Below are 15,133 nucleotides of genomic sequence, written 5' to 3'. Positions count from 1 at the left end.
ACCCCTGGTCTGAAGAGGTGGTCCCGGGCCGTCCGGACCCAGGCTGGCAGAGGCACGCGGTGGAGGAACCAGCACAGAGGTGGGCAGAGGGGTCACACAATGCGAAGTCTGGAGGCTAGAAGGTGCTCAGGATCTGCGTGGTGCAGGCGAAAAACCCAGCGAGCCTGGTTCCGAGACCATTCTGACCGGCCCTGCGCGAGAAGCCCCCTCTCGCTCTGCTCATCCCAGCAGACTGCACAGCCGCCTGCAGGGGGAGAGAACCGCACCAGCTCCCAATCCAAAGCCGCCAGATCTACTCCAGGTTTTACCAGCTGCAGGACATCGTACAAATAGGGGACATTTACGCTGTGTCAGCTTTGAGAGTCATAGCCGGAGGCGCCAGTGTGCTGGCTTGAAGAAGAGCCGGCAGCACGCAAAACCCGAAACGGATCTGTCCGCGGTGGCACAGGAGCCTCTCCTGCAGGTTTCAATCCACACGAACTCCCTGCTCATTCGCGCCCCGCCTGCGACAGCACCGGCGATGCCAGCCCGCGCCAGCCCGTGCCCACCGAGACTTGGCCCCTTGGCCCGACAGCACAGGGTTTTTTTGCTTCGTGTTACATTAACCTGTACGTTTGGGGAGGTAAGCATAAAAATGCTGCATCTGTTTTACAAAAATAGACAATCAACTCTTTTAAACAAGACGCCAGTGCTATTCAATTTAATAAAACAGGCACTAGCAAACAAAATACAATAAAGCACGTTTCTGGAGTACTAAACTACTATATACAAATGTCTCTCTCTGTTTTGTTCTGAGAACGAAAATTCATTGGTAATATTAAGACAATGTGCTATGAAGCAAAGGCATTTTTTTTCTTTTTTGCAATAATAATAACAATAATAATAATAATATAAACATATAATCTTACGGTCGGAGATCCCCGGTTCAAGGGCACTGCGCCTCTCCTTGACACTTCGGCAAATTTCAAACAATACTAAAGACGGAACCAAAACAAAAAAAAAAAAACAGAAAGGAAAACTAAAAGGGCAACTAAAACCGGAATCGGCCGGGAGGGGCGCCCCGCTCACTTGACGCGGCTGGCGGGGGGGATGAGGGGCGCAGAGCGGTCGTTGGTCAGCGTTCTCCGCAGCTTCACGCCGCGCCGGATCATGCTCAGCATGTCCCCCCCCGAGGGCGGCGGGCTCTGGGGCGGTGGCGGCGGCGGCTCGGCGCTCTCGGCGCTCTGGGGGCGCAGCGGGGCGTCCCGGCAGGCGGCGGGGCCGTGGGGGCCCGGCTGCTGCGGCTGCAGGCTCTGCTGCTGGTACTGTCTCTGCTGCTGCTGGTGCAGGGCGAACTGCTGCTGCTTGCTCAGCTGGTAGAGCTGCTCCGTGCTGCCGCGGCATGGCGGCCCCAGGGGCCCCGGCACCAGGGAGTAGTAGGGGGAGGGGATGGCGCTCAGGCTCTGGGTGGAGGAGCAGAGGGGGTGCTTGGCGTGCGCCAGCTCGGACCAGCCCCCGGGCCCGCACACCGCCTCCTCGCTGCCGCTGCGCCCCGCGCCCAGGCCGTCCCGCGGGGGGCAGGGGCCCGGCGCCCGCATGGGCACTTGCGGGGTGCTGATGGGGATGGGCACCCCGCCGCTGATGGTGCCGCGGCGGAAGCTGGGCTTGCTGGAGGGCTTGCGGCGGATGGTGGCCACGTGCGGCGGGCGCAGCAGCGGCTCGGGGTCGGCCAGCAGGCTGACGGTGGACGCCGGCCGCTTGGCCTGGAACATCTTGCGGTAGTTCAGGCTGATGTCGCTGTTGCGCGGGATGGTGGAGGACTTGTCGAAGTCGGGCTGGTCGTGCTCCTCCTCCCCGCCGTGCAGGGAGATGTAGTCGTAGTCTGCAACACAGGGACAGGAGACGGGGGCGTCACGGCCTGCGGCTGGCGCGCCTGGCAGTGGGGGCTCAGATCTATCTAGGACTCCCCAGACAAGAGGCAATATTCTTCCAGCAGAACCGCCCTGGGCCGTGCCGCCGTGCTACTGCGACCAGGTGGCACGGCCGCCCTCTGGACCCGCGGAGCCGGAGAGCTCGGCCTGTTTCCAGACACGGCGGGGGGGGGACAACAACTGGCGAGTCCAGAACGAAAATGTTGACACATGAACTGTGCATGAACCTGCATGTCCAGGTGTACACACGCATGCATACGGAATTGTGGCAGAAAGTTGAAGAAAAAAAAACTCAGTAATGGAAATGGCCTGTTTCCCCAGCTCACACCAATCCCAGCCTCTTCAAACATGCACTGGGCCACTGTGCTCGATCACAGAAAACAAACCCAGTTATCAGCGACTGAGCAGCTGACGCTGTGATGGGACCCCCCCCAGCTAAGTAACACCCAGGCACATGCGGCCGTCTTGTTCTGACAGGTAGCTTGCGAAACCCCGGCACTGAGAACTGAGACACAGTGTTCTGGCGGGAGGCCCTCATCTCCTCGTTACAACCACGAAATGGCATCATACAGCAGAAAAAAAATCATACCACAGGTGTGGCACCGTGATTGCGAAAAGAAAACAAAAGTGAAATTCTAGAACAGACAGAAACCTACCATAAAGAGGTGGTTCTTTCTTTACAGCTGAAAAAGAATATAAAATTAAATTCAGCTTGTTGCCGAAATTAAGACGTGCTCATGAAGAGAGCATATTAATAAATAGCTAAATGATAACAGAGTTTATTCTATTGAAAATAACCAAGGACATTAAAATCACAACACTGTCAAGGCTATGATGTTTGCTGCAGCCTGGTTTGTAACATTATTGACATTCAGCAACTTTACTCTAAATTCTGGGAAAGTGTTGGTAACCTGTGTCCTTTCTGCAGAGAGCACTGACACCCTGAAGACAGAGAGACAGGGGAGAATCCAGCAAGGGGCAGGGAGGCAAACAGAGAGAGGGGCAGAGAGAGCGACAGCGAAGAGGGACAGAGAGGAGGACAGCGAGGGGGGCAGAGAGAGCAACAGCGAAGAGGGACAGAGAGGAGGACAGAGAGGAGGACAGGGAGACTGACAGTGAAGAGGGACAGCGAGGGGGGCAGGCAGCAGAGTGACAGACTCAGTGACCTGGCCACAGATTGGCCACATGTACAGACAGGCAGAGGAGCTAACCATGCGGGACACGGACACAGGCAGGCTGTGTAGAGCTGCCCAGACGCTCAGACCGACAGACAGCGCACAGGGCACTGACCGTGCGAAGGGATGGTGTCCTCAGAGCACGAGGGGGTGGTGGTCTGGGTGCTGTATCCGCTGGAGCAGTGCAGCGAGTCTCGGCTGGAACGGGGGGCCTCCGAATTCAGGCCCCCACTCAGGGTCAGGGCCAGCTGCTCCCTGGCTGTCTGGGGCTGTGGAGAGGGCAGCAGCACGGAGTGAACACCTCAGCCTCCTGGTAGTGGAACAGCAGCTGGGAGAGCAGACACTGCCCCCTGGTGCCAGGAGAGGGCAGTGCAGCCTTTGAGCTGGAGTGTTAGAGCTGTGCTCTGAAAAGAAGGCAATGCTTCCATCTAGTGTTCATATCCAGTATCAGACAACCAGAAAAAGAGTCGAACTCCAACCGTGACTTGAAAAGTTTCAAATGAGAAGGTACGTACATTTTGCAGCTTTAACTTCATTTTAAGGTATCAGAATGGAAGACCTATGCATTTGTATATATAAATACGCCCTCGGCGTCCCTGCCAGTAACTAATACTCCGCGGGTCTTCGCTCTCCGTCCGACCCGTCTCTCCGGAGACTCGGGCTCTAAAAGACACTGGACCGCTCTGACAGCTGACACAAGCACATGACTGCACCCCTCTTACTCCCCGGGCGGGTCAGTACCTTGCCGGAGGTGGACAGGGCCCGGGCCCGCTCCCCGGGCTGCGTGCAGGCGAGCGGAGGGGGGGCCGTGGCCGTGCCGTTCGCGCCGCCGGGGGGGGCGTCTCCGGGCCGCGGCTGCAGGCTGTTGGCCACCTGCTCCTGGGGAGAGAGCGGAGCGGAGCGTCAGTCACCCGGAAACACGACCGCAGGAGAGCCCGGCCCCTGCGCCCCGCCCCCTCGCCCTGCCGGGCTCCACGGAGAGGGGTGATGGGGAGGGAGGGTCACAGCACAGAGGACAACACAACACTCCACAGGCCCCTGCCTGCACGCGGCCACACCGCCGGCCAGAGCAGGGGAGCAGGACAGGTGGGGCTCCTGGGCCGCCCTCCGGCCAAGCACAGCTTTGGGGTGAAGGGGGATTCTGGGATGGTGAGTTCCACAGGCACACGGGATGGGAAATGTATCTCGGACATAAACAGGCAGGCAGGCAGGGGGGTGCCATGCAACAGGGGGCTCACAGTGCTCTTGTTGATCCGCAGGCTGAGGTGAGCCGAGCCGAGCCCCGGGACCGAGCGGGCGGAGGTGGGGGAGTTTCCCTCACTCAGGGACCGGCTGCCCTCCCAGGCCTCGGCGCGCAGCGGGCTGGGGGAGCGCTGTTTGGGAGAGGGGGGCCCCAGAGTTTGGGGGGTGAGTTAAAAAAGTGCCGTTAGCTCATCTTAAATGACACCGTACTTCACTTCCTTCTCAGAATCGGACGCGTTTTCAAGTCCTGAAAAAGGAAACACTGAGATCCACCAAGTGACATACCAGTCGCCCTTGACACCTCTTTACCTGGGGCAGACAGGCCAGTGCTCTTCCAATACACTAATTTCACCTGGCAGACACTACTGTCCAAAGCGACTTACATAAGGCTGGACTATCTGCTGGAGCGATTCCTGCGACACGCCTTGCTCCAGGGTACAACAGCAGTGTCATGGCTGGGATTTGAACCCTTAACCTTGCAGTCACACTGCTGCCCAGAGCTTGTGCACCAGATCCTGCATGATGCTCATAGAGATGACAGTTTGCTCTTGCTCTCTTTTGCTGGGCGCTACCATTGGAGTGGCAGGGACCCTGAAAGCATGTCAGCAGCCCAGATGTTGCACTGGGTTTCCGAGGACATGCAGCTAAACCTGGAGTTGGGGTTGGGAATACTGGACTAAGGCATTCGGGCTGCCGTGTGATCCCAAGACTGGAATTTCCAGTGGAAGTGCTCAACCAACCCTCTCTCAGCCTGGTGACGTGGCAACGGTGCTGCTCTGTAACAGACTCAAGTCACCTTCACGCCAACCGCAGTGCACCGAGATCACCTGCTCATGAGGCCGGAGAGCCCACAGGCCCACCCCACTCGTCCCACACGCGCGTACCTGCGTGGTCCCGTCGGGGGTCTGGAGTCCGGAGGGCGGCCGCAGGTGAATCCCATCCACTGCGCTGGAGATGGAGTCCAGGGAGGGGACGTGGCGCACCGAGGCAGGCTGGTAGTTACTGCAAGGGTGGCAGACAGGGCGGGAGAGAGAGGAGTTCAGTTCACAGCACTGAGGAGAGAGACCGCAGCTCCACCTCACAGGGCTGCCCCATCCTGGGTCCTCTAGTTTCTAGCACTGGCTGCAGATCACCTCCCAGTTAGTTAACAGACCCCTTAGTTGTATTTCTAATTAAAGCTGATCTTGTTTTTAAACCGTTTCAGGCAGCTTTCGACAAGTTGCAGATTTCAAATTACTTACAAAACACTTACACCAATAGTACTAATAATGATTCTTTACACTTATAATGCGCTTTTCTGGACACTCCACTCAAAGCGCTTTACATGGAATGGGGAATCCCACCACTGCCACCAATGGTACCACCTGGATAACGCAACGGCAGCCTTAGTGTTCACCACACACCAGCTATATCACTGGGGAGGAGAACAGAGTGATGAAGCCAGTTCTGAACTGGGGATTATTAGGAGGCCGTGGTTGGTATTGGGAGTCTTGAATAAACTTCCCATGTCTTGTGGCAGAAGCTGACACCTTGGCTGCAATCAGGAAATGACTGGATGGATCCAATCTGTTTCGGGGAGCAAGTCCTGTGTCGCACACACACATGTACGCGCTGACGGGTTTACCTGCTGATACTGCTCTTGCGGGACAGCGTGTTGCTGGGGGAGGCTGGGGGCGTCTGGTAGGCGTAGCTGTAGTCTGAGCCCTTCAGGTCCAGGATCACCTGTGAACGAGAGAGAGAGAGAAGGTCAGAGAGGTGCCCAGCGCAGCACATAGCCTCAAGCCACCACCTCCCACATGGGAGCTGCACCAAGGGGAAGGCACTGCCCACCACTGCGGCTGCCAGCCGATCGGGCACCTGGAAGTGGTCAAAAGGCTCTGCAGTTCCTGCAGTTCTGCAACCAGCTCCGCCCAAACCTGCAGGGCCCCCTCCCAAGACCAGGCTTTTGACACGTCTTTATTCTTCTTCCGAATAACCCAACCTTCACGGTTTCCTTCCACAAGCTGCTCTGAAGCTCCTCGCAGGACTGCGGGAAGCCGGGGGCGGCTCACCTGTTCGCTGGCGGGGGGCAGCTTGTTGGGGTCAGCGGTCAGGGTGCTGAGGTCCTCTAGGATGGTCTGCAGGTGGGTTACCTCTCCCAGCATCCCAATCTCTTCATCCTGGCGGGGGGGGGGGGGGAGGTGGTGTCAGAGGCTGAGCTGGGTCACTACAAGCCATATGTAGTGGCCATGCAGTCAGGCCAATCCTGAGCTGAGGGGTGTGTGATGTTCTCTCTGCCTGGGCAGTGCCCCTCCACTGGGTCTCTTGGGCTTCTACAGGATACTGGATCTGACAGGTTCTGATTGCTGGTGCACAACTGCAACACCTTCAGGATTTCATTAGGACCTGAGCTCCTGATCACTCAACTGAACCAACATCTATCCTGGAAGGAACAGTTAATGCTTTTCAAAGCCCTTCAACTGTCAATGACTTAAGCCAGCCCAACCTGGTGGAATGTGTGCCAGTGTGTGGTTGAGATCCATGTTTATTTCAGCCAACATTATTCCTATTCTTCAGCTCTGACCTCTAAACCACCAGCCATTGACTCCAGTGACGGTCAGATCCACGACGGAGAGCAAGGGAGCCTGGCAGGATGCAACACTACGACTGACACCCCCCTGACATGGTACTGGGCTCACCAGGACGGGCTTCAACATGGAGACGAAGGAGCAGAACCGGCCCCTCTCCTCGATCAGGGCCCGGCAGACCGCCCTCTTCTCCGTCTCCTCCAGCACCACGTACTTCTCGTTGACGTCCTGCAGCGCGCTGTCCAGCTGAAGGCGGGCATTGTCCTTCCCTGTGGGCGGACAAACGCAGCCAGTGAGAAGGGCAGGAGGCGCCGTGAAGACTTTCTGCAAGCTTATGCTGCAGAACTGGTACCGATACGCTTTTGAAAGGATTAATAAAAACATGACTGGAAAATACAGAAGGTTTGTGTTCTTTCTGATTTCCAGTAGCACCAGAATAAAAACATTTTCGGAAGAAAAAAGAGTGCACCATAATGTGGCACTACGCAGTCTGGCCACAAGGCGGCAGCGCGGTTGCATCCGACTGCAGCTGCTGAACAGACTGTGGCTCTTGCAGAGAAGACACATCAATGTCTGAGTAGCCCATTTCCGAGGAATTTCAAAGCTGGCTATTTCTACTTACAGGACTGAGAGAGTGTTTTTTTAATCACCGCTCTGTTCCTTTCTACAACAGCACATGCCTGACTACAGGAACTTCTCTGACCAGCTGTGAAGCAGCAGGCAGGCAACACGTCCTGAGCCTCGACACAAGGGCTGGTCCTGTGTCCATCTACAGGACAAGGGGATGGGGGGGACTGTACAGCGGTCAGGGCTGCCCCAGGGGGTTCTAAAAGAGCCCCTGGGTCAGCGCCACAGGACTCCTGTGCGTCTGTACGTACAGGAGACACTGGAGGCACAGGGGCCGCTGCTCCAAGACCAGTCCGCTACAAGTCTCTCATTTTCACCTGCACTGTTATCCCATCCTGAAAGAGTGTGCCCGACGGGCCCGCTGGTCTTCTGGGTCTCTCTACAGCTGGGTGCAGCCAATACCAGCCACTCCTCATGGAGAGACTTGTTCAGGCAAAGGTCGGGTGATCGAGATAACTGAGGTGTCCTGAAATCCTGCAGAGACGCCAGTGGCCCAGGACCAGGGTGGGATGTTTGAGACTGGCACTGGAGCGCAGCAGGAGGGTTTGCGTTATCCCAATGCGGGAATCCGCAGACTATCCCGATCCCATGCGGCAACACACTGACAAACAGCACGAGCACACTCGCCCTGCTCTTCAGAGACCAGGCTCTGCAAGGCCTCGTGCTTATGAAGCCATTCATCACGCTGACATGCGCGCAGAAGTGCTGTGCAGGAGCTGGAGGAAACCTAAGAAACCTTCAGCATCTTTTGTTTCTGTCGGGTCAGCTGCTCTGTGTCGGACACGAAGCCCCACGAGCCGCCCCCTGACCCTGCGCAACAGAAAGAGGCAGGAAAGCCTCTCGGACGACTCTAATCCGATTCCCAGCAAGAACCGCGTCAGTTCCCAGGGCTTCATGGCCCAAGTGTGAGCCGAGGGCACACAATGAGAGACATTACAGTGCCTATTAGGTAAAGCAGGAGAAATGGAGGTCTAATCAGATTTGAGGGGGTTTGTTTACAGGGAAAAAAAGGAATAAGACAGGGAGCCAAGTTAAGCCATGTGAAGAGATTTACACATCACATGATGGTCCTGCTTGGAAAAAACAAGCTGAGATTTTTCCAGGCCAGCTCGCAGTCTCCCGATACCCACACCCCCTACACCCCCCTACCCTGCAGCTCGCCTGCTCCACAGCGCCCCCCACACTCCCCTACACCCCCACAGCACTCCCAACTGCCCCAGACCCCCGCAGCACCCCCCACCCCCGCAGAAAATGCAGAAGGGCGACTGATCAGAGACGCTGGCGGACTGTACTTGAATGACGCATGAGGGAGAAGCAGAAAGGACGCTGATGCTAGAAGAGATGTCTGATTTCCCTCAGCGAGATGCCTTCTCACAGGAGCTGCCTGTTAGCCCTGTGTGTCTCCGGGTCAGAGGTCAGGTCAGAGACTCTGAATGGAGCTCAAGACTTCTGGATGGCAAAGGGAGGCGCCATCACAAGACCAGATCCCTGACCCATCTGGGATCAGCTTTTCCTTTTTTTAAAAAAAGTGTTTTAAATAGAAAAAAAACGCCTCAGTCTACATCTAACAGCATTTCAAATTAGGTCAGATTTCAGGGGTTATTTTTCTCAATTTTTACAGATGGAAGAAGGACTAGAACTCACATAGAACCAAAAATTTTAACTGCCTGGCAGTATTTCCACAACCTCAGACAGATGCAGATTAAAAAAAAACATCGGTAATAATTTCCTTACTTTCTTTCCTGCAGAGTTTTTCCTTCGACTATATCAGTCTCAAAGAATTTAATTTTCTTTTTCTAACACCAGAGGAGGACTGACGTGACGAAACACTATCAGCTGCCCTGGAAAACCAACGGCACTTTCACTGGGACAGCGGGATTAGCGCCGCGGCCGCTCGGAGTCTCTTCCCGCTTGGCTGCGAGACTCCAAGCAGGGCAGTGAGCACGCGATGAGTCACAGCGCCAGCACGCAGGGAAGCCACGGAGACGTTCCCGCACTTAGGGAATGGAAACTGCCAGACGCGTCCCTATTCCCAAATTTCACTGGCGCTGGCTTGCGGGATGAAACGGAAAAACTGGCTGTAAAGTATCTCCCAGGCTTCGGTCCCGACTGCGGTGACAGGCCGCGCCACGCTGCTCTGTCGGCCGAGAGCTGCAGGGACAAGTGAGTACTGGCTGACAAGCGCCTCTCGAATTACTGGGCTGTTACGCGAGAATAACACGAGATCTTTTGAGTCATAAACCTGCCTCATAAGGCCTGCCTGTCTGCTCGGCACACGTGCAGTAACACAGCTGCATCCTGTCATCTGCGGTATTAACCACTATCACACTGGGAGCCCCCTGCAGTCCTGGGACTCGCTCTCCCAGTGTGGCCGAAAGCCCAGTACAGACCAGCGCCACACCAATACAGGACAGTGAGGACAGTGAGGTTTCAAGCTCTCCAACAACAAGTCAACACAGCCTGGGTTTCCAGACAACTGCACCTGCCCTGCTAGGACATGGCCAGCCCCCCCGACAGATGCTGGGGAACTCGATTCCCTATATCGATACACACAAGTGAGCAATAAAATATTGGTCACACATGAAAAACCAGAATTCCTACACCACAGGCCCTGCTTAGCCAAGAACTAAGTCCAGAGGAGAGCCCCCTCAGGTAGCTGCTCCTAAGGCTCAATGACACCAGCCCGTCTTGGGATAGCACAGCTGAAACAACAAGAGTCAAAGTCAGCCAAAACACAGCACAAGCCAAACAACACTGCCCTCAACCACTGAGACATACGCACAACACAAACTTGAACATTAAAGGAGCCTAAGAAGACAATACACACTAGCTTAGTAGGTAACCAGGGTAAAGACAGCGAAGAGAAACAGACCCTAGCAAAGTACAGGCTCAGCGAGCACAGCCTAGCCATAGAGCCTGAGCAACACAGACAGACCTGGCTGTCCAAAGAGGACAAGTTGTGCTCCCACTGCCAGAGGCAGAGATGCACTTTCCACTGCACTGTGGAAAAATAGGGTTAGGTGAAAACTCCGCTCTAAAATAAATTTAATCCCCAAATTCCCACAGCTGTCAGTATCAGAACAACTTCCAAACCTACTGGGGGAGGAAACTCTATAGAGCTGCAGCCCAGTGTGAGATCTCCAGTCACAGCCTGAGGAACAGACAGTGAGCCTGTCTCCCTATAATGTTTTATGTGAAGTATGCAACTGTCCAATAATATGGACTGTAGATGTTGTGTTAATCGTATATGCTTTTGGTTACACTGTAATTCATCGGTCATGCCAATAAAACTCGTTGAAGTTCAAATCAATTCCCATGTAACTCCTGCAGGGATACAGACAGGAGCAAGTAAAAGAATACCGACCACATCCGGTTGTCTTTGCTCTTCACACTGTGTTAAGCCTGTGCAAGATGGTATCATAGAGTCATTTCCATTCATGAAAAATAGCTCATTTGCCTCAGGAGTAGGGCCACAGCTGCCTTTCCAGCTCTCCGAGTTGACGGAAATTGAAAGCCACACCTGCCAGAATCAGAAGAGCTGCAGCTCAGTGCCCGATCACCTTCCACAGCCTGAGGGAGAGAGACTGAGCCGCTCGGATAACAACGATACTGTCGATAAACGTCTTGCATGTCGCCATTGCCTTGGCAACACAGTCATCACCGGCCGTGCCAGCGAAGCAGTCCCCATCCGAACCTGAACGGAGGACAGCCACAGCCTGCGAGTTCCGATGGCTTTCATCCCTTGGCTGCTTTCTGGGGGATTGCAGTACTGAAGGGAGCACCAGTCGGTCTCCCTAAATTGGCAGACAAGGTCGGTCTGCTCCTGGAGACCTGATCACAAAACAGCGCTCAGAGCCAGGAGGGGCAATCGCACATACAGCACATCCTTTTGGAAAACGATCTGTTCCACCCAAAGGAATGCGCTTTGTGTTTAAGCCCAACACTGCTAATCTTCAGACCTGCCAAGACAACGGCAGCCACTGCAGAAATCTCATTCTTGGCTGAGCCCAGGGGAGGAGCCCCAGAGGGGGCGACCCAGTCAGAGCGCTCACTGCTGGATCACGTGGCATTTCTCCTGTTCAAGACAAAAAAAGATTTCAAACAATCCAAAATTTCCTCACCTCCCCCCTCCTTCCCAATCCAACACAGATCTGTCAGAACAAGCCACTCTCTTCCGTACTCTTATCCTGCTTTCTCCTGAAAGTTCCTTGGGGAAGCTGAATCCCCCGAACCCTGATGGGAGGTAGAGGGAAGGGAGGACACTCGGATCTGCAGGCCGTTCACTGGTGCCTGTGGGGACGAGGGGGAGGTGTTGTCTATTTCAGCCTATTTCTAGCAGAAACCACAGCTGGGGGCGTGCTGCCCAGTAAGAAACCGACACAAAACTGCTGGGAGCCCGATCTTGGCCACACTGTAAGACACTGGTCACCTAGAGGGATCGGGGACTCGGCGTGCAGGGTTAAAAGCTGCAAGAGGCTGCTCAGTCAGGACTGGAGACGCCTTCACCACCGTGAACGCTTTCACAGCAGGAGGAAATCCTGCTTCTGCTGCAGATCCCCCGGCGAGTCTCGCCCGTCTCTCTGTCTGGAGAGCACTTGGGCCGCACTAACTTTCCACCGCACCGGCGACGGCCTGCACGTGTCTGAGCAGCGCTCGGGAACCCTCCCGGGGTGGGCAGGGCAGGCGAGGCAGCCCGAACGGCAGCTGACATGCGCGTGAAGCCCGGGGCGTGTGCTGCGTGCCAAATGTCCGAAACACATGTGCGGGGCTCTTCCGGCCTCAGTGCGCCCTGGGTGTGGAGCTCGCCCACTGCCCCCCCCAGCGAAGGCCGGGTCCCTCGCAGCATCTGTCCCCGCAGCAGAGGGAATTTCAAACACATGGCGCTGGGGAATTCCAGGCGCGAAGCAGATCGCCACCCCACACATTCTGAGGGGCTTCTCCGCGTGCCTGGGCTTCCAGTCCCTGCCCTCTCTCGAGGTCAGCATCGCCTGTGCATTCCTTCCTCAGGCACCCAGCAATTTGGCTCAGCTGAAAAAATGCCTCAGCAGACCTTAGTCATCCATTTTTATTTTTAAACAGCTGTCTGTACCATGCTATCTGCAGAGCTTCCCTGCCTTCAATTACAGTCCAATGCTGTACCACAGCTCGTCTTGTACCTGCACCATCCTAATCTCCCAGCAGACATGCCGTCAGTTCTTGGCGGCTGCCACACTGGTTTGCCTCTCTATACATAAGTGGCAATTAAATCAGCTCAGCTGGTATATTTTGCCCCATGGAAACAGGATACAATTTACAGCCTTTTGTGTTTGAACATCTTCATTTGAGATTTCACTGAAACAGAGCCGGAATTTAACTACCAGGTTTCCCTTTTGTGGAAATGTACATTTTGACATCAAGCACACAAAGAATCACTTGCACACTTCCTTTAACCTATTGGAAAAACTCTGCAGATACAGGGCTAAAGGTTATCACAGACCCTGGCTTGTCAGCAGCTGAGAGTTGTAAATGCTTATGTAAGCACCAAACCTGCAAATCCCCCAGATGCCTGACCCCTGACCTTTCTCAGAGCCTCCTGAGGCCAGGAGGTCGCAGCTTCGTGCATTTGGAGGGGAGAGCAGCTCAGATTTCTAACGAGGTGCCGTCAGATTCCCTCCAACAGGAGCTGCTGCGCTGTCCAACCCCAGAAAGAGCAGGGGAGGAAGAAAAACAAACACAGGAAGAGATCACCTGCAAGTTATCCACGCTTTGGACTGAGGCCCAAAAAAAACAGGCCATATGGAAAAACTGTTCCACCTTCCAGACACGGAAAAGTGCGGAAACTGGCTCCGAGGGCAGCGAGGGCTGGTAGGCCCCTGATGGAAACTCCCAGGCCGAGGCAGAAGACCGGGGCTTTTTAATCTGTGCCCGAAAGAAGCCCCGTGCCTTCCAGCCGGTGTGTACGGTCCCAAACCCCTCCTCGCCCTGGCTCTGAGGCCTCGCACACCAGGGCCGCCGCGTCGCTCTGCAGCTTGAAAGCCAGACGGGGCCACCGGCAGCACCCACAACAGGAACAGCCAAACAAACAGCTCCGGCAATTCCTTCCGCCCGACCGTTATTCCAAACGCACGCCTTCTGCAACAGGTCCCACACCGCCGAGGCCGCCAGCCTCTCTCTCTCTGTGTTGTTTTAGTGAGAGAAGGGCGCAGCTTAAATTTGAACAACATCAAACGGCTCCTTTGTACGCCCAGCGGAGGAGAGCGAGCCGCTGACGCACAGGCGCCAAGAAGAATCACAAGACCTGTACACACGGGCTGTCAGGCCGGGGCAGAGCAACACACATATACAACAGGAGGCAATTAGCTTGGAAGATTGTTAATTGAGGGGACGTTTATAAAGCGAGCCAGCCTAACTGAATCACACGCATTCAGTAAAAGCACAGGGAGCCATCACCTCCCCAGTATCACACCCTGCAGACCTTGCGCAGAGAGCTGAGGCCAGGCTTTCCAAATCCGAGGGAAGCGGTTAGGGAGGAGTCCCCTCTGGCACAAACCCCCTGCTCCCCCCCAGCCAGAGCAGACACACAGGCCAGCCTGTTCAGGCACAAACAGTCCTTTCTGAGCAGGTAACAGTACAGCCAGTGTGCCCAGCTTACTGCACACGAGGAGACTCCGACACGCCCAGCGCCAACACCCGCGGACTCCCCCAACACGCTACCCGGGGCAGGTCTGCCTGCACATCGACCTGGGGCTGACTGAGCCAGCGTCGCCACGGGGGAGCACAGCAGCACACACTCAAAACCAGACGATAGCCATGGGTCTCAAGGACTGGAACCGGGGGCTTCAATTCACCTGGTGGGGCACGATGCCTGTATTGGTCACATTCAGTGGAGCCAGACCTGTGGCTGTCCCGGCACCCTGCCTTACTCCCCAACCCCAGCCAGCCCAGCACGAGCCACGCTGACCTACTTTCAACTGCTGAAAGACACAGCTCCCTGGGTTCCTCCTGCGATCAAGAGACACAACTTCATCAGCACAGCACTGCACGCACAGAATTTGAATAATTTAAAGCCCACGATCCGTACAGCAAACACGCTACTCCTTCCACTTTTCCGAGCCTTTTAATTAAAATATTAATGATGACCTCATTACTGCTCTCCTCGCTGGCACTCTGGACAGCCCATGCCATTACAGTGGGTACCACGCTGGCGACCGGGTCTTTGGATGCCATCGGCAGGCTCTCCAACCCCACCTCCAGCACTTTCAGAGACCCCCTCGCCCAGCGCGTCATTCCATTGATCGGTTAGCTCACTGGAACCACACGAGACCGGACATCCCTGATCAAACGAAAAGAAACCGATGCGCTTGGCGAGAAAGAAATGAAGTTAAGGGATTGTTCCATGCTTTCAGATTTGCTATGCTGGACCTCAACTGCGTGCACAACATTTTTTATTCAAATAGCGGTACTCGCTCCACTGCACACTGGAATTCCCTGACGACACAGAAACTCTCCCGCACTCAAATCGTGATTAATCGGTAACCCGGGCCCACACAACCCGACCAGTGGTAGCGGTGGCATCAGGAAGCTCGGTTCAGAATGGCACAGCCCCCACTGGCTCCACCCAGCTCCCCCTGTT

The 15,133-nt window shown here is 55.4% G+C and overlaps 1 protein-coding gene across 3 annotated transcripts in view; it reads right to left on the bottom strand.

The window, feature by feature from the left end:
* Nucleotides 1–671: 671 nt before the first annotated feature.
* The window catches only part of mtss1 (MTSS I-BAR domain containing 1), a 47,248-nt gene continuing 32,786 nt past the window's right edge, over nt 672–15,133 (bottom strand). Inside the window, exons 7-15 of one of the 3 annotated variants that reach the window (XM_088937783.1) lie at nt 7,006–7,163; nt 6,379–6,486; nt 5,952–6,049; nt 5,212–5,329; nt 4,324–4,458; nt 3,827–3,964; nt 3,201–3,354; nt 2,567–2,593; nt 846–1,861 (exon numbers count right to left, since the gene is read on the bottom strand). In XM_088937783.1, coding sequence (XP_088793909.1) covers nt 1,065–1,861; nt 2,567–2,593; nt 3,201–3,354; nt 3,827–3,964; nt 4,324–4,458; nt 5,212–5,329; nt 5,952–6,049; nt 6,379–6,486; nt 7,006–7,163 — 1,733 coding nt within the window. In that variant the 3' untranslated portion in view covers nt 846–1,064. Of the gene's footprint in view, nt 1,862–2,566; nt 2,594–3,200; nt 3,355–3,826; nt 3,965–4,323; nt 4,459–5,211; nt 5,330–5,951; nt 6,050–6,378; nt 6,487–7,005; nt 7,164–15,133 lie in introns of all 3 variants that reach the window. The other 2 variants (XM_088937781.1, XM_088937782.1) reach the window with 2 other exon arrangements.

Source organism: Atractosteus spatula, chromosome 19 (assembly GCF_055471065.1).
Source record: "Atractosteus spatula isolate fAtrSpa1 chromosome 19, fAtrSpa1.hap1, whole genome shotgun sequence".
Taxonomy (NCBI): domain Eukaryota; kingdom Metazoa; phylum Chordata; class Actinopteri; order Semionotiformes; family Lepisosteidae; genus Atractosteus; species Atractosteus spatula.
The sequence above is the reverse complement of the archived record's forward strand: the minus strand, read 5'-3'. Positions and strand labels throughout refer to the sequence as shown.